This window comes from Astatotilapia calliptera, chromosome 20 (assembly GCF_964374335.1).
Source record: "Astatotilapia calliptera chromosome 20, fAstCal68.1, whole genome shotgun sequence".
In the NCBI taxonomy this organism is placed as follows: domain Eukaryota; kingdom Metazoa; phylum Chordata; class Actinopteri; order Cichliformes; family Cichlidae; genus Astatotilapia; species Astatotilapia calliptera.
In genome coordinates, this window is record NC_137441.1 from 31,199,127 (window position 1) to 31,226,046 (window position 26,920).

The 26,920-nt window shown below is 39.9% G+C and overlaps 2 protein-coding genes across 2 annotated transcripts; one reads left to right on the forward strand and one right to left on the reverse strand.

Annotated features, from left to right (window-relative positions):
• Window positions 1-19,217: 19,217 nt before the first annotated feature.
• On the reverse strand, window positions 19,218-21,679 carry LOC113013217 (chymotrypsin-like elastase family member 2A). The gene is made up of 8 exons (XM_026153942.2): window positions 21,562-21,679; window positions 21,352-21,440; window positions 20,895-20,992; window positions 20,612-20,734; window positions 20,348-20,484; window positions 19,833-19,978; window positions 19,569-19,721; window positions 19,218-19,306 (listed from the first exon to the last, which is right to left on the reverse strand). The coding sequence occupies exons 1-8, from the start codon at window positions 21,596-21,598 to the stop codon at window positions 19,289-19,291; spliced, it is 801 nt and encodes a 266-aa protein (XP_026009727.1). The 5' UTR covers window positions 21,599-21,679; the 3' UTR covers window positions 19,218-19,288.
• Window positions 21,680-22,947: 1,268 nt separating this feature from the next.
• On the forward strand, window positions 22,948-26,036 carry ela2l (elastase 2 like). The gene is made up of 8 exons (XM_026153955.2): window positions 22,948-23,039; window positions 23,180-23,268; window positions 23,692-23,789; window positions 23,896-24,018; window positions 24,152-24,288; window positions 24,917-25,062; window positions 25,711-25,863; window positions 25,955-26,036. Exons 1-8 carry the CDS (start codon window positions 23,003-23,005, stop codon window positions 25,970-25,972), a joined length of 801 nt encoding a protein of 266 aa, XP_026009740.2. The 5' UTR covers window positions 22,948-23,002; the 3' UTR covers window positions 25,973-26,036.
• Window positions 26,037-26,920: the final 884 nt, after the last annotated feature.

A 26,920-nucleotide genomic window follows, 5' to 3' on the forward strand; every position in this document is an offset into this window, starting at 1 on the left:
CATAGAACAGTTGCTCAAGCATAACTCAATACCAAACAGTGCCTGACACACTGTGCAAGCTTCATGCCCAGTCCAATTGGTAGAAATAAATTCAATACAATAAGAAAGCCGGCATTAAAGAAAAATGAAGGTGCTTGTGTGTACTGTGCACATGAGCATCTCTGCTGCACAAAAGTGAGTAAGAAAGCCGGGCAGTTTAAATAAGGCAACAGGGTTGCTTACCCTCCTATTTACCCGTGTGGGAGCTTGCGGCCACAGGAGAAAAAGGCCACGGGGAAGAAGGGAATAGAGGTGTCGCAGTGGCCATGATGATGATGGAGTGTCTACAAATATGACTCCAAACAGGGTCATTTTGATATGGTGGCAATACGCAAAGGCTGGCCCGTTAACTCCTGACCTTTTGAGTGTGACCTGTGGGGGGAGGGGTCTGTCTGCCAGGAGAGGACAGAAAGAAAGGGAAAAAGAGAGAGAGGGGCTGCACAGTGTCACGCCCATTATGACCCGCTAAAAACTTGGACCGCTCTCCGGCGAGGAGCCATCCATCATCGGGCCCCTCTAATCAGCATGTTTGTCACTGTAACTAAACAGTGGGCTGAGCCACATTGCCACGCTATTGGTCCTGACAGGGAGAAATAAATCTGCTGCCGGCCAATGGGCTGCAGGCAGCCGAGCGTGACAGGAAAGGTGACAGACTCTTGAGGTCTCAACTAGTGCGAGATTAAGGGGAACTAGCCCAGACTCTGGGGTGGAGGAAACATTTGAACAGTTTCACTGGTCTTTATCCAGCGATCGAGGCTGGGGCTGCAGTGACGCGGGCATTGAAAGTGAGAATGCTTTTGTCCTCTTCTCATACAAGACAGGTCCATTTGTTCAGTTAGGAGGAACTCTGGTTCCCGTTTTAAAAGGTAACAGATAGGTGTTCGGTTCGCTTTCCCCATGGCATCCCACCAGTGAAAATCTTTTCTGCTGTGGTCACACAGGATTAATCCTGACATATTCTTCAGGGGGGAAAATGCTTCTCTGAAAAACAAGGTGGATTAGAACACAGTGCAGCCACAAATTTGCAATCATCATACATTGACCTCCATAACGTCACACATCTTGGGATAGTGTGTAAACTTTATGATGAAAAGATATCCAATGCATCCCATTCATACATATTTTATAACTACTAAGAGGATTTCCACTGCAGTGACCGCATCTGACAAAAATGTTTCTCCTTTACATAATCCAAAAACATTATAGCGCTCACTTAGTCTCTGCATAGGCAATCCAGTCTGTTGAGCCTGCTTACTGCTGTTTTGTTTGGTTTAGTCTGGCCCCTTGCTTATATCCCAGCAGGCTGGCTGTACATAGAAGCTGAAAAAGCTGCAGTTACTTGGAGCAGGAACCTTTTTTCCACAACAGCTAGTGGCCCAAAAAGGGGAAAAGAAAAGTTCTCCTTACTATCCAATGACGTTTACTACCAGCCACTATAAATAAAATAAATAAATAAAATGAAATAAAAATAAAACTTCTGGGAAGTCTCAGGAAATCACAACTATCGCTGTTATTTTGAAGATTTGATGGCCAACATCATAACATTGTATTTCTTGCTTTCTCCTCTGGTTTTTGGCAAATTTGGCTGGTGATTGTGCTGCGCTGTGCTGTATGGAGCTTGGATTCCCCTCAAACACACTTTTTACTTACAGCCCTCTGCTTACAGGCTGAGAACACTAATGCACATCAGTCTTTCCACAGTCTGGCCCAGCATTGTACTCTGCAGGGCTTTTACTCTCAAAAGATTACAAGGAGAAGCTAGCAGTTAGATTCCTGAAACCTAAAAGCTTGACAATAGTTAACTACAGCTCAATGTGTTGATCATGAACACAGAGTGGAGTTAATGCAGTTTGAATAGCCTAGTCTCAGTCAAGCATAGCTTGAGAAAAAAAAACCCTTCATCATACTAACTGAAAAATACTGTATGAATTACATATATTTCAAATTTATGCATTTAAGAATTTATGGTTGTTAGTTTGGTTGTAGTACACATGGCTTACCTAGTCCTACTCCCTTTCATATAAACGTTTTATGCACTTAAGGGTTTAGACATGATATGCATCAAAACAGTGACTACAAATAGTGTCCAATACACTGGAGCCAAAGGGAAACCAGCAATCCTACTGTAAGCTTCACACTAGATACTCTACCTTTGTCCTCTTACCTGATACACAGCGAATGACTTTCAGGTTGAACAAATTACTTGAAATTCCAATCTATAATTTCCTAGTGTCAGTAGACACATTAAAAAAAAAGACGTGTGTTCTTTTGTAACAGTGCTGCTAGTAACCATGGATCACATTTCACCCACCGCGGGTTATAGTCGTGGTGGTGGCTGGTTGCAGAAAAGGGGGGGTGGGTGAAGGGGACATGCATGCACTCATTTCTGCAAAGTAAAATGACACTATATCAAATCAAGCATTTCCATATGTGGACTGTTGCTGCTGTTATGGGTCCGACAGTGTGGGCAGGGCAACAGTCCAAAAGATAGGCTGTACTCCTCGGCTTAATCTCAGGCAAGGGCATTCTGTGATCTCTGGAGCCTCCTACTGAGAAAAGACTGGAATTGTCCCTCACCCCACACTAAGCTTTTCCAAATCCAATGTGCGTCACATATAAGGCAACAACGTCTGGTCATCTACTCCACTGGCTTAAAATTCAAAGAATATTGGCACATTAGTGAACACTATTGATGTAACAACAGCAGCTATATGGAAAAAAACTGTTGCAAAATTACATGTTTCCTAACTCCCCTGTATAGTGGACCAGCTGTAGCCATTGTTAATCAGGCAGTTAAAGTAAGCTTGTGCAGACACAAAAAAGAAGGGGCACATGGGTGTAAGAGTATGGGAGACAGGCTTACTTTGAAAAGTTAATAACTACTTTACCATTAGACGTGGGAATTCAAGCCATAAATCTCAAGGGCACTCGAGACTTGTCTGGAGGCCAACTAAGATAATTGGGTGGTGTTCTGCAGCGCTGGCCTTTCCAGTGTAAGGGGATGTGTTTCGTGTATCAGGGAGCCACATGTTGTCAGCCGTTGCAGATTCGCAGCAAAGGTCAGCGTAACCCTCTTGACACTCATCAAAAGTTGTCTGAATCGAGCAGGAACAAAGTACATCCAGGAGAACATCTGCGAAGCCCAAAATTTTCAAAATGGGAGTCTATTTTTTTTTCTTCTCCTGCAGTAACAGAGACATTACTGCTTCCTCATCCCATCTAAAAGAAATTAAATTAGCCACTTTGCTGTAGTGAGGGTCAGGCAGTGGTCTTACACTGGAAGCTCCTGTTTGCCAAGCCCGTCTTTACAGACATAAATTAGCCCAGGAGGGCTCGGCTAAAACATGTCAGGAGCTAAACGAAGATTGAGTAATGAGGTCGAACAGGGGAGACTGAGGACCAGAAGGACCGGCGGGATGGAGAAACTCTTGTCCTTCACCCGTCTCTCTTGACCCCTCCTCACCCCACCTACCGACCAAAAATAGAGGAGGGGACCTCCAATTCTCCAGTACATGAGCTGGCACAAGTCAGAACTCAGGAAGTCCAGGAGACGCCTCTGCTTGCCCTGAGAGTGAAACCTAAAACCAGTGACATAGCCAATACATGTCATATTCTCTCAGTCAAAAATGGTTTATTTTCCAAGGAATTTCAACCTAAAACCTGTTCTTCATAATTATCATGATTTGTTTAAAAAAAACTAAGGTGGATAGGTCTGGCCCAACTGGCAACAAGAGACCACTGTTACATTGTTTTGGGGTTTTTAATGCATTCTTTTCAGAAAGACAGGTTTTTTAAAATTTCATTTCCAAAACAGTGACAAAATGACTTGCTCTGCAGTAAAAATAGTAAATACTGTGAGTGATCGAGTCTGAGTCAAAAATTCAGCAAACGTGTTCAACAAGACAGAACAGCCGGTTAACAGTCTGCATGTTTTAAAAGCACCCAGAGTCACAAACACTATCCTAGCAGTGCTTGGAGCTTCTCCAGGTACTGTTTTCCATCTAAATCACACTGAAAATGGCCAAGGAGAGCCCAGTTCAACTGTTCCCTGCTTTTGGAGTAATTTCACTGCAGCTATTGAGGAGACATTTTTATGTAAAGCATCAACGAGTATTACTGGACACTCTCCCAGAGCTCTGTTGAAAAAAATTACAGGAAATATACATAAATTTGTGCAGCTAAAGAGTTTAAATTATCTATAAAATAAGATTCTGCTCATTTTCAAAAAGCACAGCCCATTTTTGGCTAATTAGCTGCTGATGTGTCATCCTGCTGTAGTGTAGAAAGCACAGAAATAGGACAGAAATCTAATAATTCATTAATCAACCAGCTTTCCTGAAAGAATAGTGAGTATATTATGTGTCCCATGGTAGAAATCAGGAACTTTAGAAAGGTGTTATTACTTAATTAACAGTATTTAATATAAAATATAAAAATGAGACAGGAAAGAATAGAGAGAGCCATTCTGATGGCTCTTTCTATTCTTTCTGTCAGGTATATTTACACATGATTTAAATAATTTTAAACTAATGAATCTGGCTTTTGAACCGTTTGCTCAATCAATAAACCTGAATTCCATCCATCCATCCATTCTTTTTTTTTTCTTTTTTTATTGCAAGTTGTTCTAGTGTTTTTATCAGGTCTTTTACAAATCACCTAAGCCCCAAAGAAGCCTGCAGCAATTCTAGGTCATGTTTATGTGTTTTTTTTTCTTTGTGTTGTTGGATTTCTTTATATTTCCTTTATAGGTTTATGGGCGCAAATCTGAGACTCTGTCCATGAAGGAAAAAAAGATTTTTTTTTTATTATTATTATTTGGCCATCCTCCCCTACTTGGTCTCATTCTGGATATTTGAATATATCCATATGCAATTTTACTGTAAACCTTGGTGCACAGAGAACAAATTAAAGGGGTCAGTTTCACAGGGTGCACTGAAAAGTAAAGAGTTTGCTAGACACATGAACTTCTTAATCCATGCAAATTTGTCCACTTCCCCAAAGTGAAATTTGAGCTGGCTCACGGCCATTAAGAAACAGAGGAGATTTCATATACATCATAAATGCACAGGTGCAATTGGACTTCTGGACTTCCACTGAGCACTCTAATTCTGCAGTCACACTAAAGAAAACAGCGATTGAAGACTGCCAAATGAAAAAATTATTGGTATTATTATTCTTGTTGCCTTTGATTTGTTTGCTTGGAAGACGGGGACCAGGTCTGCGATCACTCACAGTCAGTTGTTGTTTTTAAAGGACCTTTGTGCATCAAGATGGCAATAAAGCAGCAATAAGATGCTGAACAGGGTCACTTGCAAGTACTTGCAATCAGTTTGTGATAATACAGCAATTAACTGTGATAAATCATTGAAAACTGCAAATCTACTGAAGAAATTCATATTAAACCAAAGTTCACTATTTACATTCAGAGGCAGAACTTCATAGATCTGAAACAGAAATTCAGAAATTTCTCCACATTGCTTTTTTAAAGGCGATATAACCAGCGCGCAACCAGTTGGCAATGAGCCAAAGTCGAGTCTAGTATTGCAAAGAGATCCGTTGCAGACGAGTTACGCTCATCGGTACAGACTCAGAGTGAGTGGAGCAATCTGTCTTTTATAAATCAGATGGCAATTATTTGCAAACCTTCACTGAGTTCAGTCAGTCTAAGCTGAACCACTGCTACGTTGTGACTACTACAGTGGTCGCTGCAACTACTTGCAATTGATTGCCGAATGCTAAACTAGTTTTCCTAGCCACATGGAGGTTGTGTTTTTACTTTAACTGTAATATGGCTGAGCAATTAACAAAAGCAGACAGGCAGCTGTGGCTTGGATGGTAGAGTGGGTTGTCTACCATCTGGAACATGAGTGAATTGATTCCTGGCTTCTCCAGGCCACACGTCGAAGAATACTTTGGCAAGATATTGAACCCCAGGACTGATGCATCCATATAAATGTGTGAATGTCCATTTTACTTAAAATAGCACAATCTTGCTCCTATACTTAGAGACTTAGAGACTTAGAGCTTTTTATTGTCATTGTGCAGTTTCTTGCACAGCGAAATTGGGTAGCTGAACCACAAAGGTGCTAAAGTAAGAAGAAGAGAAACCAATATACAATGAAGGCGGAAAATAAATAAATAATTAAATAAATAGAATAAAATAAAAAACAGTGTATATGTATACATATGTGAGTGGAACTATATACATGGTGTATGTGTAGGAAACATTGAAACAGACTGGGACCAAAATAATTGCACATGAGCCAAAAAATATACATGAATTTGAAGGAGCTAAAATGAAACCTCATGCCTTTTTAATTTATGGCTAGTTTTGCAAAACTTTATTATCACGTCTCATATCAACTACTATAAACTAGGAATAGGTTAACAGTCTGATCATGTGACTCCTTGACTTTAATGCAGTTTGCCTAGCAGCATAGTCCGTGTTAATAACACGAGGACATGGTGATTAAAATGGTCAACAATAATACAAAAATATATCATTTGAAAGCAAAAAACAATCATTTTTCTCAATCCAACACATAACATCCAACCTAAAAAAATCTAATCAAATGACTGCGAAGGCACCATATGCTCACCATCATTAAAATCTACAGAGAATGTAAATTAGCACAAAAAAGATCTTTTTTAAAAAAAAAAAGAACACACACACACATAATCTAAACCCTAATATTTTATTCTTTATTGTGAAGGGGGAAAAAACATGCCTATGCCTTTAAAAGTTCTTGCTCCACTATTAACACCAAGTTGGTGAGGCTTGGCATGGAATGGGTGGGGGCTGGAGGGACTCCGCTCTTCTGTTTAAAAAACCCTGAGGTATTAGGGTGGACTAATCTTTAAAAGGTTAATTTATTCATAGAGATTTTGACAGAGATGTATGGCTGAATCAACATCCCAGGCACCTCTTCCCAGAGGGAGACGACTTGTGCAAAGAACAGAGAGGAAGAAAGGGAGAGGAGGGAGGTGGAGGTAGGGGGGGGAGTCAGGCAGAAAGATGGAGTGCAGAAGAGAGACAGAGTGGGGAGTCAACACGGTATATAAACACAAACACATAATTACCTCATAGGGGCTGACAATGACTCTGGCCTTTAACCCAGTACACTCAGAGCTACCCGATCTGTCCTTTTAGCTCAGGAAGGGGAATGTAAACTCAATGTACCTGATGCTCTGCACACTACATTATATAACTAAAGATGTCAATATAATATAAATATAAAATACTAAAAACACTTTTTTTTCCATTTTTGTTATTGAGGGGTCAATATTTACAGGACAAAGACAGTTTACTTTTACACAATAAGTCATTCAGTACGATTAATTTGCTGCTGCTGTAGAGACAAATGTCTCCACCAATACAAAGGAATCGTTAATTAGAAACACTACAGTAGTGGTCAGATGCAGCCTCTGCTATGCCACTGTAAATCTGCAATGGCTGGTACAAATGATCAGCTGTGCTCAAACGGTGCTTGGAGATTTTTGGTGAAAAGTAGCTTCACAGATTCCCAATTCCAACAACGCTTGCAACAGAAATATATGATGGGACTCAGAAAAGCAGGAGGGAAAGGAAGTGTTAAAATGAACACTCTTGCAAAGCTTCTTTTTTCTTTACCTTGTTTCACTAAAACAAAATGAACTGATATTTCTACATATATTGCGATTGTTGGCGTCACTGTATTGCTTAATTGCTGGGCCCTTTAAATCCATTCAAATCTATTAATTATGATGTTTGGTCTTTTTATGCATATACACACATCATGGCTGGGGCTCCAATAGGGTTTAAATCTGGCCATGTCTGAGTTAGAACTGACAACGTGGAAGTCAGATTTTATTCTTTGCTGTGAAGAATTTTTTTTTTTAATTCCATTTAACAAACCAAACAGAAACACTCAGCTCTATATTTAATTAGCAAAATATATGGGGCTGTCACTAACATCTTTTAGCAACACTTTGTCAAGTACAGTCAGAGTTTATAACTTTTGGAAAATTATATACAAACGCCCAATGGAGTCTGCACTTAAAGCAGACAGGAGCAGGCTGTAGGAATGAAAGTGCATGCAAATAAACCCTTCAGACTGAGTTAAATGATGCTGAAAGCATAACATAGAGATTTTGGCCTGTCAGTCTTTTACGGTGACAGGTTTTCTGTAAAACATTTGGACACTGTGAAAATAAACACTCAGTTCTAAACAATCAGGGCTTTTGCATGGTTGTGTCAAAAAAAGGAAAGAAAAAAATGAATCTAAACACATGAGAGCCTGAAGTTGCATACAAAAAACTAGAACTTTGGAACTTTGGATCAGCAAGTGCTTTGAAAGACTCCAATTACAACATCTGCATGGGGATTTCAGACTCATTGGCAAACTCTAGAGGACACATTTCTGATTTGAAATGCATTTCTACTTCTGAACAAAGGACGCATCTGTTAACCATATTTTATAACATTATGTCTTGTTATTAATGTGGCTCTATAGTGTGGCTGTTAACACATTCACTTATCATGTGAAAGATTACTAGTTCAAGACCAGAATGAGATATGAATCCCTGGGAAGGTCAACTAAATCAAATCCACTGTGGGAGCATCTTGTGAAAAAGGGAGCAGCTAAAAGAAGGTGGATTGCTATGCCTTGTCATTAATAAGGTTTTGGTTCAGACAAAATAGATCCCTATATATCATATATGGACTCAATAGCCACTTCATTTGATATACCTGTTCAATAGCTCGTTAACACAAATATCTAATCAGCTGATCTCATGGCACCAACCCAATGCATTTACACATGATCAAGACAACCTACTGACATTAAAAGCAAGAATGCTTGCTAGTGGTCTGATCTGAGTACCAGATACTGATGATCTATTATTATTTTCCCCACACAACTCTAGGAATTACTGAGAATGGTCTACAACAGAGAAAATATGCAGTGGGTCACAGTTCACTGGGTGAAAATGTCTTTTTCATGCCAGAGGTCAGAGAAGAATAGCAAGGCTGATAGGAAAGCAAAAGTAACTCAGATAACCATGTTACAATCAAGGCAATGCAGAAGAGCATCTCTGAACACACAACACATTGAGCCTTAAAGCAGATGGGCTACAGCAGCAGAAGACCACACTGGGTGCTACTCCTGTCAGCTAAGAGCCAGAAAGTGAGGGAACAATTTGCACAGACATATCAAAATTGGGCCCTGAGCCTGGTTTTGCTGGAGGTTTCTTCCTGTTAAAAGAGAGTTTTTCTTTCCCACTGTCACCAAAGCACTTGCTCACAGGGGGTCATATGACTCTACAGTCATACAGTAGACCCTACAGTAATACATACTCTGTATGTATTACTGTAGGGTCTACCTTACAATAAAAAGGGCCTTGAGGCGACTGTTGTTGTGATTTGGCGCTGTATAAATAAAATTGAATTGGATTGAATTCAATTTCTGCTGCAACATCCAGATAAAGATGACAGCATTTTAGCAAGATAACACATCATGTCACAAACCTTGAATCATCTCAAACTGGTTTCTTCAACATGATAATGAATTCACTGTGCTCAAATAACCTCCACAACCAAAAGATCCAAAAACCAGCAAAGGGCCATTTGGACGTAGTGGGACAGAAGATTTGTAGGAACTGTGTAATATTATCGTATAAATATGAACCAAAATCTCTAGTGAATGCTTCAGCGTCTACTGGATTCTATACATCAAATAAATATGGTAGTTCTGAGCAGAACAAGGGGTCTAACCCAGTACTAGCCAGGTGTATCTTATGAAGTCTCTATGGCAAGAATATTATTGTGACCTAAAGGCTGTTGATGAGCCCTTGTGCAAGCCATTTAATACAGAGTTAATCCAGGTTTTAGCAGTCAGTGGCCACAGCAGAGAAGTCGTGAGAACAGTGACTGAATTAGACTCACTGAGTATTTGGGCAGAGCATCACTGGAAGGAGAAGTCCATCTTACACAACTTTCCTTTGATGAATACACGTTTAAAATTTAAAAAAAGGAAAATAATGTGTTATTATGTCATCTCTGACATGAACCTTCTGTTCTGTGATGCACAGACATGACCCAGACATCCCCAACTTTGGTAGTGACTCACAGAAAGGGGAGGAAGTGTCAACACAACTTCTCGTTCACCTTTCCTCTCTCCTTCACCCAGACATTTTGGGCTATGCTGGTCTTTCACCCTCCCTGTGTCCCCCAGTACCTTTGCTCTGGGCGCATCTAATTGAAAGCGATCTTGGGGCTAAGAGAGTTCCGTTTCTTCTCTAATCCCTCTACTGGGGGAGGCTCACATGGTCTCAATTACCCCCACCCCACCCCAGAACACTGGGTCCCCTCTCTCTGCTCCCTCTTTCTATCCGTCTCACTGGCCTGCTCCTCTGCCAATGCACCGGCCCAGGCCCTTTTTCAGCAGTTTATGTTATTAAGCACACACTGCTGAGTTCCTGTCCTTCACAGGGGCCTGGAGATGTTATCTCCCCTGCCGCCGTATACAGTTACCCCCAAAATATTCCATAAATTAGATTGGGATTGGCAATTCGGAATATAGAGGTGGAGGCTGAGGTGGTCAGAGATTGGCTATGGATGGCAGGGTGTAGGGGTGTGGGTAGGAGGGGGTCAGCACAGCACACTGTAAGTAATAGCACAGGAGAATCACCATGTGTTTACACTGGCTGGGGAAGCACTGGGAGGTATGTCACTGGCAAAGTGAAGGTGAACAGAAGAAGTGGAGGGTGCTTAAGGGCTTTGGGATAAGGAGGAGAGGAGACCCAAATCCAGTTCCTATTTGGATAGAGATTCTTTTGGAGGTGGAGCTGAATATCTAGTCTGAAAAGAATTAGACCGGGCATTTATTGGGCTTGGGCGATTGTGTGCGATGATATGCGTGCATCCCCCTCCTGTAATTAAACAAGGCTGTATTTGGACAAGTGACTTTTTGAATCTTCAAGACCTCTTGTCAATCCCCAGAGCATGAAGAAAGGTCCTGTGCCAGGACATCCGTGGCCAATCAGATTAGGGGGGAACCTGTGAGGTCTTCAAACAACGCTTTCTCAGAAGATCTGCAATAACACAATCAAGCACTTCAAAAGACCATTATGGGTTCTAAGTGAAGGGGTTTAATACCCATTAACAATCGCAAATTCATTACAAAAGTCCACTAATTGAAAAAGTTCAAGACAATTTTTAGGAATTGCTAATCGATACACATTTATTAACCATTAAATTTTATAAATATGCATGTTTGTCCTTTAATTTCTTCCTCTCAGTCTATAGGCCACAGCTTAAAACAATACAAAGAGAAATCCTGCAGCAATCCCTTTTCATAGCCAACTACTTTACTAACCTGAGCTGAGAAGAATTATAGGTTTGAGGCGAAGATTAACAGAAAAAGACAAAGAAAGCCTGCTTTCTTTTTGTTCAGGTAGAAGTGGGCGGACATTCAGCCAAGCTAAGTAAAGTTTAAGCAAGCATTAGCAGGAAGACGGAAATTGGGGCATTGGGTCTGGGTCAAGGGTTCAGTCTTAACGTTGGGGAGCTGACTGATCTGAATACTTTAGTTTGCTAATTACCACATTCATTCACAGCTAGAAATCTGTAAGTGTATCCTGAAACTTTGTTGGAGAGGTATGAGAATGGAAAAAACATCACTGAACAGAAGTGACTAAACCACTCCAGCCTGCACATCAGTTTTATGAAGGAAAACACTCTAACTGACAAGTTTTCCGACAATTTAGAAAGCCACCATTAAGCAAACACAGTAGCTCCAGCAACAGTGGTCTACTGAGGTCATACTGAGAGTGAAATAAAAGCTTCAGCATCCAAAGAAGTTATGGAAAATGTTTCTAAAGGATTTTTGCATCACAGCAGCTTTGCTTTTAAGTTGCGTTTTTAATTTCTTGAAATGTCTCTAACAAAGATTTTGAAAAATTGCATGAAGTTAGCATAATGCTATAAAAACTATATAGCAGCTCAGGCCAATCCAATAGATTTATTCTGGTAAGTGTAACAATAATCGACTTCTCACTGTTGATTTGCCATTTTTTAAGTGTCTCTAAGCCATAGGCTATTGGCTAGCAGACATGTTTGGCAATATATAGCCAAATACAGCAGCAAACGGCTTAGGTTGCATTTAGAAATTTGTCAGACCAAATTTGTTCCTTTGCGCTCTTGCACAACTTTTTTTTTTTACCAAGGACAGTCTGTTCCTGATTTCAGTTTCCTGATGCATATAAAACGCATAATGCTAAACAAGAGTGTTGCACTGGAGTCAAAATGGAGCCCCCAATGATAGGGCACCCATTCCTGATACAGAGATGCCGAAGCTGCCTGTGTTTGTCTGTCGTACACTCTGGAACATGTGGTTTCAGTTACAGAATGTTTTACTGCTCAACAATGTTTCTGCCTTGGAGCTCAGCACACTGCATAAAGGCTACTTTGTCCCCTGATGCCCACACGGGAAGAGCCTGCCTCTGCACACACGCGCACACGCACGCACATTTTGGTGATGATGACATCAAGCCCATTGAGCGTTAAATGTGCACTGGCATACTGTAGCCCCCTTTTAACTGCAAAAACAAAAAGTGAAAATTAATATTGTACCCGCTGTCCACTTCCACTTTGTGTTTTTATGCCTGCTTGCACGTCATCTACCCACCGCAGCACCAGTGCTTGCTGCAAGAGTACGTATCATGACAAAATTCCAGGCCTGGATAAAAGCAAAAGCAGACATGCCAGCATGGCATGTGTGCAGTGCTAAAACCAATAAAGATCAGACATACTGAGCAGCACATTTAATAAAAATAACAAGGGGGATTACACATGTGTGAATGAGTAAAACTTTAGATTGTCGATGAATTGTAACATTTAGGATCTCATCAGCTTGCAAGCCCGTTTTGAAAAGTGTACAAAGTCAGAAGGTGAAAAGTGAACACATTTAACGTCACTAACACGACATCACACCTGCAGCTCTTTTTATTCACAGTGATCTTTTACAACAAGAAAATGTGATCTCATGGTTCTATTTGAAGGAGGTGATTAGCACACCCAGGAGTGTAAAGTGAAAGACCATGGGCGAGTTGGAGGATGTCTGGCATGAAGTCAGTGCGGCTGTCACTTGGCACCCTTAAATCATGTTCTTCAAAACCAAAGTGGTGCTAAACACTGGTCATATGTATTGTTAGAGCTTGTGCTGAGGGGCCACTTAACGGCTTCCACCCTTTGCAATGTTTAAACTCCATTTCCCAGCAGTGAACCTGCACAGGCCAACAACTCCTTACTAATACCAGGGTGGCACAGAGCAACACTTAATAAATAACATTACATTTCTTTGTTGCTGTGTGTGTGTGTGTGTGTGTGTGTGTGTGTGTGTGTGTGTGTGTGTGTGTGTGTGTGTGTGTGTGTGTGTGTGTGTGTGTGTGTGTGGGTGGGTGGGTGGGTTTTCTAAATTTTACAGTTTTTGCTGAAATGTAGACATCAGATGTCACATTATTCACACACTTTTACTACACTAGGAGATTAACAACTGATTGAAATATAGAAGTATTTTTGCAAGTGTGGTTATAAAAACTGCTGCTTATACAAGATGAAATGATAGCATCTGAATGATTTCATTTGAAGTTGGTTGAACTTGAAAGCTCAATGTGTGTCCCAAATGACAACTGTCATTGTGCAATAAACCCTCTCACACACAAAATGTTCTGCCCACACCTTGGGCAAAATAGACCTGTAGCTTTCTAACCCTTGACAGGTGGTCACGAGGAGTAGGAAAAAGTAAAACATATGATTACAACAAAAAGGGCAAAACAGAACTGCTCAACAGTACTGTTTCTGACAGGGATAAGACATGATCTATTGTTAAAATGGATCTAACAACTTGGTGGATTCTAGCAGGTAATCCAACAGTGTAAATTAAATCTAGTGATATAATCTATATTTACTGGAGTTACAGTTAAAAGTATTATGTCCTCGGGTAAAAACTCCAAAGGTGCCTAGGAGTAAGTTTAGAGATTTAAAAATCAGCCCTTGTAAATTTGTTTTTTTATTTAATCACAGACTCACATGACCTAAGAAGAAGAAGAAGAAGAAGAAGAAGAAGAAGAAGAAGAAGAAGAAGAAGAAGAAGCTGCAGTTCTGACATCATTCATGTGCTCCACTGCAGTGCAGTCTCTGTTTAGTCTGTTACATCTAAGTTTGAATTTATGGAGAAACTCTTATTCTACACAGTAATGGAGGAAATAATATGAGACAGCAATCTGTCGCCATCTTGTGGCAAAAGAAAATATACTTCTAAAAGGATCAATGGACTGAAATTCAAGCTCCAATGTGCATTTTTTTTCTATTATTATTTTTATTTTGTGAGAAACAGACACACAAACTACATAACTTATTTTGCACGATAGATCCTTTGTTAAAATATTAACAAGAACAAAATCACAGTTTTATGTGCCATTGTTTTGTTTTATGCCTCTATTTGCAAAGCTCCAGGAGAGCCATGAAACAAAATGATGACCTTGTATCTTGAGCTAATATTACCTCTCCCAGTTCTATAATATATATAAAAGGTTCAATATTGAAAAAGAATTTGCTTTTGCTGGGAAGTAAACAAGCTTACACAGCAATCAGTGAATACAAAGAAAATAATGTAATTTTTAAAAAAAAAAGCAGTAATAGGCATCATAGTATTAAACTGCATGCTGTGTCTTTAGTCTGCCCTGTGCACTTACTCGCTTTAAAAACAACTCAAATATACTAATGCTGCCAAAAACTAATAACCAATATGATCCATCTTTCTTTCAGCATAAATTGCAATTTGTATATATCATAAATATTTCAAGCCCTTTGCCCAAAAGCATAAAATCAGTTGATGAATTAAATTAAAGATTTTCTAGAAAATATTACTTACAATGTGTCAACGACCAAGGTGAAAGCTTGAGGCCTAATGATGTAAGATGATTTCTGATGGAAGAGCTGTGAAAAATAGGATTGCTTATTTAACTGTTATGTTTCATTTTGTTGTTTTTTTCCCCCTGTGTCGCTAATGATAATTAACATGCAAATGAACCCTTGGAGCAAAACAGGGGCATTGTGGGTCTCTGTTAATAATTACTGTGTAACATTATGGTTATAAATGAGATCTCCTCTCAAAGAAGACAAGACAGTAACTGGGGTTTTGACGAAATAACCTGTAAATTAGAGAAAATAACACCGAAGAGAAGGAATAATAATTATTTAATGTGTCTCTTCCCAACGTAGGGTGGCACTGAACAAGAACACGAATTTAGAATTTATAAAGACTTTTCTTCTACATGGTGCGCTTGCGTTGTCGCAAGATTGTCTTTAAAAAAAAAAACTATGATATTGTACCATACTGTATCTTCTATCTCTAATAATCTTTGAAATCATTTTCTCTTTAACAGTCTCTTGTGTATTATTAAGAACACAAAGCACTCCAAATAGCACAAACCTCCACAAAGGCAGCTCGCTCTCTGAACAGTATTTACTTTGAAGGGAATAATATTAGATTTATTATATTAAAACATATTTAATTCGTTTGTAGTGCAGTAAAAGCCCGTGCAAAGTGCTGCCTTTTGTTGTTTGTCTTACTGAAACTACGATTCGTCGCTATACTCGACGATGACGACGAAGACGACTATGAAAATTCGTCGAAGCGGAATTTTATTGTCGACGGTTCATATAGTAAAACCACCTAAATGATTCTTGTAGCTGCAATACACCACAGGAAGCTATGGGGGCAGTATCGCCTACTGCAGTGCACGAGCATTTCAAACACTGCACCGTGGAGCTGTGACGTCAGCTTGTTATTTTGTTTTGTTCTGTTTTACTGGTGTTAAGCAAAGGAGTATAGATTAGTTTGAGCTCATGCACTTTTCAAACAGCTGAAGTAATGACAGAGAGCATCTTTACCATGGTATCTGCTGAAAACATCTCTAAGATAAGAGCAAACGTCACATTCTGAGCATGCCCACTGCAATCGTGAATTCATGAACTCAATCACCTGTAAACTTTGTTAACTTGTTATTTTTAACCTGGAAATAAAATTTTAAAAATGTATTTGATTTGAAGCTTTATTTCAACTTGTAGATATGCCATTTTTAGTTTCCTATGTCCACATTATTTTTTGTTGTTGAAATATTTTGTCGTTGGCTAATCGACAAATCAAAGACAAATTAGGATTGGTCGACTATCAAAGTAATCATTAGTTGCAACCCTAGTAAAAACACATTTTAATATACTTGACATAATTTTGAGTGTACATGTGTCGCCATTTCATGTTTTAGTAAGTTATATGTTTAGCAATAAATATCAAGTGAAAAAGTGTTTATTTTAATTTTAGGAGCACTGCACATGTATTCAATCTGGTATGTGTTTAAAAAGTTATAACCTGTTACTGTACTGCACATAACAAATTCATAATTAAAAATGTGATTTTGAATCCTTATATGCCTGCATGTTGTCAGCAAGAAACACAGTTTTAAATAACTCTATATATCATTATTATCACTTTGATCTTCACATTAATCTATTGACTTTAAAGAAGAGATTAATAATAAACAATATACACCTAATGTGTAAGAACCATAGCTTCTGAGTTATAAGGCTTTTTGTCCATTTTCAGTTGACTTTCACATAATGGATTGTTAGCATGAACTCATGCAACACAAAGTTTTATCAGAACTGAAAACTTGTCAAGCTATTACATTTGAGGACAGAATGGCACCACACATAAAAACTACAATACCATAGCCTTATTGGCAGGAGTAATAAAAAGCCAAAGTAAGTTCATTATAATTATCTTTTAAATCTGAATATAATTTCACAAAATATCACTGTCATACTGAGATCAGAAGTTACAAAATGTAAGCAACCACTCCAATAATAGACTTATGGGGGGGGGGGGGACTCAAGACTCCACTATTTTCTTCTTTTCTAAAACCTCACCACAATGAGCTCCATACTGCACAAAGTAAAATCGGTACAAAATGCTAAGATTACTGCCTTCAGTCATATGTTAAAGTCGAAAGGTTATTAGACTGTGTAGGGGGAAGGTTATAAAGATGCCCAGACACATAGATCTGAAATGATTCACACTCTCTACTGCCACAAATCCTCAGATACAAAATGCGACCCTTCATTAACTTTGTCATTTATTGCTGTGGTATCATAACGCTTACAGGTTCTGTCAGTATATTGGCAGTAACTACTCCTAATCACACAGAATACAGAACTTTCAGGATTCAAAATTCTAATGTTTGACTGTAAATGTAAAAAAAAGTTGTTTACAGCAAGATTATTAACTATTATGTAACTACTGATGGACAGTGACATTATTATTAATACCGTGTGTTTTTCACGTAGCTTGTACAATAGCATACTGGGTACCTTTATCTAATGTAATGTGTTCACTTATTTGTCCTCTAGATGGCAGTATTACAGCACAAATGGCAACATGTTGACCTCTGGCATTTTAGTGCAGTCAAGAGGTATTTATATGATTTAACACACACATTTCTGTCTTTAATGCGCAAAAATGATTATGACAAAGTTTGCCTGATTAATATACATTTTTATACATTAAAGACTGCATGAAAACACAAATACATATTAGCTTAACCAGAGCATTTAGCAGCACCACTGATTACAGATTTACTTCACAACCTTTTTGTTGTTTGTTTATTTCAAATAAAAAAGACAAAAAGACAAGCCCACAACCCAACTCCCTCTATTGCACACAGAAAATTAGTGTTTGTTTGATAAGTTTTCCTTTTTACTTTTCTTGTTGGTCTCTTTAACAACTGTGTTTACGCATGAGGGATTATGTGTGATTATATTTACACATAGGCCTATATACGAATTCATGTGATTTTTTTCTCACCTTTGTGTCAGTGAGTGCATAAAATACAAACTTTTGCTTAATGTGCATTTTAAGAATAGCTAATCGCTTAGCTTAACATTAAGATAAGCTCATTTTCATTTAACAACCCAAGCTTGCTCACACACGCACATCCTTACCAAATAATAGAAATTATTTACTCCATGTCGCCATAATAAGTGATTAATCAGCACTTATACATACTGCTCTGTTCTAGATATCTCCAGTCCGGTTAAAAAAAAAAAATAAGAAGACCATTAACAATAACTTTCATACCTCTGACCAGGAATGAGATGCCAGGTGAGACGCTAGTCAGCCTAAATCCTGGAAGACAACAGTCCTGGGCCAGTCTTGGTAGCTGGGAGTCGGTGGCCTGGCCGCCGTCCGACTTACATTGCACACGACCCCTACGGTGCCTCCTGCAGGTAGTGGGCCTGCAGGAAGATGGGCCCATGTCCCTTTTTCGGGCTGTGCCCGGCCGGGCCCCGTGGACTAAGGCCCGGCCACCAGATGCTCGCCCTCGGGCACCCTCCCCGGGCCTGGCTCCTGGGCAGGGCCCCGATAAACCCTATCCCAGGCAGTGTGAACTGTTCCCTCGATGGTCTTTTCATAGGGGTCTTCTGAATCGCTCTTTGTCTGGTCCCTCACCCAGGACCAATTTGCCATGGGAGACCCTACCAGGGGGCAAAAGCGCCCAGACAACATAGCCCCTGGGATCCCTGGGACACACAAACCCCTCCACCACAATAAGGTAGCGATTTTCCTCCACTCAGGGACGAGACTGTCGTAGCCGGGGCTCGAACCGGCAACCTTCTGATTACAAGGTAAACCAGGTAGTGGCGGAAAGCGGAAATTCTGGGAAGTTTTGCTGTCACAGTTCCACCTGAAACCATTCGGATAACTTCTATGGAAATTATGTATTCTATTCGTGTGTCGATGTGGCTTCTGGTTTCGGAGTAAGGAAAATTATGGTTTGTTTTGTCTTCAGGGGTGTTTCAGATGACTGCAACATGGTGTCACGAAAACAGATGGATGCTCTCATCCTGCAGCACAAGCAGCTATTTAATAAAAATGAAGCCTGGAGGAAAAGACTGTTCCCAAGAACGACTGGCCTGTTTTCCCAGCCTGCAGCTTGTGTGCATTTCCCTTTGGCATGTAAAGAATTTTGCTTTTCTTGCTCTCCATAATGTATTTTTGCTTTGTGTTCACATGCTTAATAAATGTTTAGTTTAAGCTGTTTCCTCATTGCATGACCAAGAAACCACACAGGACTCTGGATTATCCACTGTATGTTTTTTTTATTTGATCACTTATCTACCTGCTAAGTTTGACAAAAGCCCGTCCATAGCTTAGTATGAGGTCATGACCTGGACAAAAGAAAAGAAAAGAAAAAGCGTTAAGAGGATGTTTAAAATTGCTCCTGAAAAAGACATGGATCAGTTTCCATGTTCGTAGCTACTGCGCAGTTGAAGGTCAAATTAAAATTAAGATCGGAGTATGGAACATTTTATAATTTGTGTAATAATTAGCGCAAACAAGTGACAGATCATCTTTCTGTTGTAGTTTTGTCTTTTAAAAAAGTATCTTGTGTACTGTGAGATATTTTGAACAAAAGTTTTTTATACTTACATTGTTGATCCAGGATGTGTAGGCGCTGACCTTGGTGAAGACAGAGGGCTTCTTGTAGTAGTTACAGCCTGCACTTGAGCCAAAGCTCACAATTCCATGGACATCCCAGGAGCCATCAGGATTCTGGCAGTTCAGGGGACCGCCAGAGTCTCCCTAAAAGGCAAATGTGGTCATAGAAAGATGCTCTTGAGGCAAGGACATATTTTCTGATTTAAACAGCGACAAATACTTCAAAGTTGGTGAAATAAACAAAATTTGACTCACGTTGCAGCTAGACACAACACCATCTCCACCAGCACAGATCATGTTTGTGGTGACCAGATTGCCCCACCAGTCAGACCTGGAACAGGTGCTGTAATCAACAACAGGAAGAAGAGCCTGCTGCATGATGTCAGCAATAGGGCCTCCAGCTTTAGAGGAGAAAGACAACGCATTCAGATTCAGGGCTAGAGTCAAGATCGCCAGATTCATGGCCAGCACAGTTTGAGAACTACGTTGACAAGACACAGTTTTGATTTAGCTGCAGATTTAAAAACTGCATAAAAATCCAAACTATTTTGATTATATGATGCAAGAGGTCTTTTGTGATACTTTAAAATGTGTATTTTGGGGAATTTTTGTCACTGTAAGCCAGTGACAAGAAGCAACTCACAAGAGAAAATGATCCACAGGAAAACATATTAAAACTTATAAAACCCTGAAGACGGGGCTTTGGAGCTTTATGTGAGCAGCCTTTATAGTTAGTTGAACTTTTATATAGTTACTATAATAGAACTTACTCCACAGACGTCCCCAGCCAGTGACATAGCAGGGAGCACCATTAGGCAGGGTCTCACCAGAGGTAGGAAGACAGGCAGGCGAGATGGCGTTAGTGTTTTGAACAGGTGATGACAGTTTGATCAGGGCAATGTCATTGCTAGGGTGTGGATAGAAATGTCATACTTAGAGAGTGCTAACAAGCAGCGATAGCATGAATTAAGTATTTGAAACATAATAACATAGTTTCCAGCCCACAACAGTGTACTGTGGGCTAAATGGCCCACCGAATGTTGTAAGAGTCCCAGTTAGGATGGACAACAATAACAGAAGGGCTGATGGCGATGGAGCCAGACTCATTGGCGGTGTCCAGACTGTGTTTTCCCAGGTAAACTCTGTAGGTGTAACTGCTGCTTGGCCAAACACAAAAACAATAAGAAAAGTTATGCATTTTTGATATATAAGTTATATATGGCAATATATAACACCCTACGATCTCTACAGTATGCCTGGTTCTGTGCCATATGTGTGCACTCCATTTTAGACGTCTTCCTTTTTTCTTTTCCATACCCAATGCAGTGAGCAGCAGTGAGGACCCACTCGTTGGAGATCAGAGTACCACCACAGGTGTGATAGAAGTTGTTGCCACTCTTGTACTGCAGAGAGATCTGAGGACAACAAATAACAGCACGGCACAATGAGTTTTAACGGTAAATGGCCTGTATTTGTATAACGCTTTTCTAGTCCCTGAGGACCCTAAAGCGCTTTACACAACCTGTCACACACACACTGGTGATGGCAAGCTACATTATAGCCACAGCCACCCTGGGGCGCACTGACAGAGGCGAGGCTGCCGGACACTGGCGCCACCAGGCCCTCTGACCACCACCAGTAGGCAACGGGTGAAGTGTCTTGCCCAAGGACACAACGACCGAGACTGTCCAAGCCGGGGCTCGAACCGGCAACCTTCCGATTACAAGACGAACTCCCAACTCTTGAGCCACGATCGCCCCAGGTGTATGTATACCTGCCAGGGCCAGCTGTGTGGACGGACATCTTCTCCACCAACCACTCTGGTGAGAATGGGGGGATAGGTGGGGGTGCCACACCCGTAGGCTAAGAGGAAACAGTGGAAAGTAGGATGATTTCTGATGCTCCACGAGAATCAGAAGTATTACAGCATGTTCACATTTATTTGCCAACACATAACATAATCGTCAAAGACGTATTTGCTTACCGCCGACGACAAACAAAGCCAAGAAAATGAACATCATTGTGACTCTCTTCAGTAGAAGTTTAGAGGCACCTGCTATCCCTTATATAGTGAGTCAGCAGGCAGAAATCGCATGTTGCAACATTTCCGTCAGCACAGCAAGTGAAATTTTGGTAGGAAAAACAAATCAACCTTGGAGATAAGTAACCACAGATATCCCCAAATAAACCTTATCTCCCCGTCTCTACCTCTGTGTGAACCATGCAGATGCCTGCTGAATTGGTCACGCCTTTTATATTTCATACAAGAGAGTCTGAAGCTTGGGTATTAAACAAGTCAGTCCTGTATTTTAACATCAAAGAAAAAATTTATTTTCCATTTTCACACTTAGGTCCATAAATTCTGCCCATAACTACTGGAATAGCACTAGCTCCACATCTAAACCATGCCAAATGGGACCAAATAGAATAATATAAACTGTGCAAGCAATTTCCTAGTTGAAACTCTTGCTTAAATATCTATAATATTATATAATGATTGACAAGTCAAGGGTTTTACAAAAATATTGTAGACATTTTTATACATGGTGCCCCATTCACAGCAGGTCAAAAGTAATTGGATAATTCACTGATAAGCAGTTTCGTGGTGAAACTAGGCTTTTTTTGCCCTCACTATTTTTAGGCAAATTCACCAGATAAAAGTTCTGGAGTACACTTTAATTATTCAACCTGCATTATGGTTGCGATTTACTATAACTTTCAATATGTTGTCCAGAGAGATGTAAGTGTAAGTAAAGGAGCTCAGGATGAGGCTGAAAAGCCAAAATAAGCCCATCAGAAGGACAGCAAAAACTTTGGAAGTGGCCAAATCAACAATCTATTATATTCTTCAAAAGAACGAATGTCCTGGCCAGCTCAGCAACATCAAAAGCCCTGAAAAACCACAGAATTCACAGTTGTACAGGGTTATACTCGCTGCTCAGTTTCAGCCAAATATTCCAATACCGATCAGAGGCACAAGTGCAAATTCTGTGTCACTGTCCAAAAACTAACTGAACATTTACAAGGGAGGTAGTATGTCAGTGCTATACTAATAATAATGTATTAGTTCATTAGACAGCTGTGTCATTGTGTTTTGTTTTTCTTCCTCCACCTACATGAGAGTGCAGCATTTCAAAGGAAATCAGAATAGGGGGCGTTGCAGTAAATATGCAGTCAGGTTCTTTGTGTCTTTGTGTGAACTGCAGCATGTGGTGATAAAGTTAAAAACCCTCAATTCCACTGATACGTTTAAAAAAAAAAACATAAAAAATACTGAACTCCAAAATACTTTGTCCCGTTCACTTAGCTCCACCCAAGCATCAAGGCTTGTCAGAGGCTCAGTTTCCAAGGATTTCTGTTGCGTAACAGTGTGAAAGGTATAAAAATGTCACAGGTTGAATGGAATCTGTGGAGATACAGCCAAGATGAAGTTTCTGGTGCTTGCTCTGTTTGTCGCAGGAGGTAAGGAGCTTTTCAAACACTGCACACAAAAATCTGTTTTTATCCAGCTGTCTCTTCAGTGGGTATTTTCTACAAAATTTCATGCAGGTAAACAATGTGCTTTTTTTTTTTTTAAATCTTTGTCTCATATGTCCCCTCAGCCTACGGGTGTGGGCTGCCTACCTTCCCCCCTGTGGTGTCGCGGGTGGTTGGAGGACATGATGTCAGGCCTCACAGCTGGCCCTGGCAGGTAAACACTCAAAACTTTATTCAGAAAAATCTGAATATCATCAACATAAAATGTATTCTGTTAAAGATAGGCAGACTTTATTTACTGCTAGACTGGTAAAGACTGGTATGAAAAGTTATTGAGGCAATTTGAAGCATTATTGGAGGATCTTTAAAAAAAGGTTTACAGTGGTTACAGTACAGTAAATTAAAAGACATAGGAGGATATGGTTTTTAAAAAACTGAAATGCTGCTACAGTTTGGGTTTTTAGATTACAGATTTTAGATTATCCAGAGAAATGACCAAGTAACAACGAACACTTTGCAAACTCCCACAAGGGCGAACAGACTGCAACCAGCGTAACAAGCAGCACTCTCATAAAGCACAAAATCAAGCTCAAACATAGCAAAGAGGTAATTCACTGTACTCTTATGTATGTTTTAGGTTTCCCTGCAGTACAACAGCGCGGGTGAGTGGAGACACACCTGTGGAGGCACTCTGATCTCTGACCAGTGGGTCCTCACTGCTGCACACTGTATCAGGTATAAGAACCAAGGGTTTTAATCATGCATGGAATTACTAACGATCACAGAAACAAATTTTTTGCTTACACATATCAGCATTATAATCTGTTCTGTCACCTTGCAGCTCCAGCAGGGAGTACAGAGTGGGACTGGGAAAGCACAACCTGTTAGAGACAGAGAATGGCTCTGTGTTCGTCGGCACCTCTAACATCATTGTGCATGAGGACTGGAACTCCTTTTTTATTCGGTAACATTTTACTGCTACTACTAAGAATTTACCTGTGAGACTTGAATATCAAAAAGATCATGTGCGTTATGTGCATTTATAATTGTGGGCTGAGTATTTGGTTAAATACAATGTTTAATCATTTCTTGCCCAGTAATGACATCGCCCTGATCAAGCTCGAGTCCTCCGTTAACTTCTCTGATACCGTCATGGCTTCTTGTCTTCCCGAGGCCGAATTTGTGCTCCCCAATAATGAATCCTGCTACATCACTGGGTGGGGACGCCTGTTCAGTGAGTGCCCTTTTTTTTTAAGAGAAGCTTTCTTTAATTCTATCCATCCCTTCAAAACTTCTCAAATAATCATTTCGTGACACAACTTGTTATGTAAACTGTCTCTTTCTCTTTTTTTCCCCTTCGAAGGGAAGACTATACGGATGTTTTTGATAAGTTGATTTTTCTTAGTCAGTTCCTAGTATACAGTATCATCTTAGCATGTTTTTACTTTTTAAATTAAATCTATACACACATACTTTTACTAACTAACATGATGCATTTTTGGTTGTTTAGTGCTTCGTTTTTCTGGAATAAAGAATCATATTTCTGTTATTAATTTGGATAGCACAGTGGGGAATGTAAGTAAGGGCATACTTGGTGTCTTAACCACTAGGTCACAAGGGAACCCAGTCAAAGAAGAGTCAAAAATCCTTTCAGGATCATTCTGTAGACTAATCCATCATAACTATTTTACAATTAAACAGGGATGAGCAATTAATTTTTTACAAGGGGCCACATGATAAACTGGAACTGTTGTGGAGGGCCCCGACAGTATTAAATAGAACTGAGTTCCGCCCTTTGGCCCCTGGATTCTTTTGTTTGAGATTTTGGTCTGAGATGAACTACGTCTTTTTTGTCCACACAGCCGGTGGTCCCATTGCTGACATCCTGCAGCAGGCTCTCCTGCCAGTGGTGGACTACCCAACTTGCAGTCAGCCTGACTGGTGGGGTTCTCAGGTGAAGGAAACCATGGTCTGTGCGGGTGGAGACGGAGTTGTGGCTGGCTGCAATGTGAGTCTAAAATAATGATTTTCTAATCGCATAAAGTAACACTGTAAGAGTCACACTTTCACACATCAGCTAACTTCAGTTAAACTCAACTTTCCTAAAAGTTCAGAGTGTGCCACACAGATTGTGGAATTAACTCAGTCACACGTTTCCACATGCTGTGAATGAAGGGACACATATTTTTTGTATTTATTCTTCCATCCAATCTTCTCACTGGGCACAACATTTAGCCACAAATAAAAGCTAGTGACTAGCAAGTGCAACTCTCATTCATTTTTAAGCAAAGCTATCATATTTACTAGTCAAAGATTCTCAAATATGAATACTGGCCATTTTGCCTTTGCATTAAAATGAATTAACTGTGGGTTCTGCAAAAGCCAGCGACACAAAACAAGGTGTTATTATAAAGTAATTACTTTTTTATTAATTTTAAGGAAAAGAAAATTAGATTAATGTTCAAAAATTGTATTATATTATTCCCAATGATGTCACAACCATCTCTACTAAGCTGCATTTTTGTGAGCAACATAAAATGTAAAAGAATCTCTGTAATGTGTGATAAGCAATCAGAAAATTGTGGGCTAGTCTAAGAAATAACTGCTGAATGTGGAATTCGCACACTGATCACTTTGATTCCCCCACCTGCCTCAGGGAGACTCTGGTGGTCCTCTGAACTGTATGAACGCTGCTGGAGTCTGGGAGGTTCACGGTATTGTCAGCTTTGGCTCTGGGCTCAGCTGCAACTACGCCAAGAAGCCCACTGTCTTTACCCGAGTCAGCTCTTACATCGACTGGATCAGCTCTGTAAGTGTCCATACGTTTGTGCATAATTTCAATGCTGCTAATACCATTATTTTACTTTAAGTCTAACATTTCTCTATTATCTCTTTCACAGAAAATGGTGGCCTATTGAGAGAACAGCTTTGTGGGATGAAAAACACTTTGCAAATTCTGAAATAAAGAATATATACCCACAATTTTGTTTTGAAAAGTTGCATAATTTTTTGTTCTACCATCTCTGCTTTATTGTAATTTTAGCAGTTTTCTAAAAATAGAAATAGCAGTAAAGTATAACAGAACCTTGCTGAAGGAGTCTGCATATTCATATTTGTTTTATTCTGAAAAATACTTCAGCTATTATGTTTGATCAGTGATACTTGGGTAGTAAAATAGTTTCCACTTTTCAGTGCCCTAGAACACCGATGGGAACTTCTTATCAACAACCACTTGTCCTGTACTCAAGTTTCCAGTATTTGTTTGACTTTCTGCATTGCTGACCCAGTTTCCTAGGAAACAAGAGGGAAGTTGCATGCATACAGTCTGAGTGCAAGACCGTTTTAAGCACAAGACAAAGTATACACAACAGTTGATTCTGTTCATCTGGATGTAGTGTTTTCAGTGGGAGAAACGTTTCGTCACTCATCCAAATGACTTCTTCAGTCTCAGCTGACTGCAGGTTTTGATATTAATGATCAAGGAACTGACCTCCCAGCCCAGTTCCTTCAGTGCTGCTAGTTTCTGTCATTATGCAAATATGCTGTTTATAAGATTGGATAAACCTGTGGTCAGCTGAGACTGAAGAAGTTTCGTCATCACTTGGATGGACCCTACAGATCTCTGTAACGTGAAGCAGGCAGCTAATTATTAATCTCCCGGGTCATTCGTGATCACACATAAACGAAATAAACATTGTGTCATGGCACAGGCTGGACTAAGATGTTTAATAATTAATCAAGACCCAGAACTATAAAAAGTCAGAACATGAGTCATGTCTTAAACTGCCGTCATATTCAAACACCCTTTCTAAGAGTGTATTTACTGAAAATAATCAGACAGTACCAGGAAACACAGCTAACCCTAT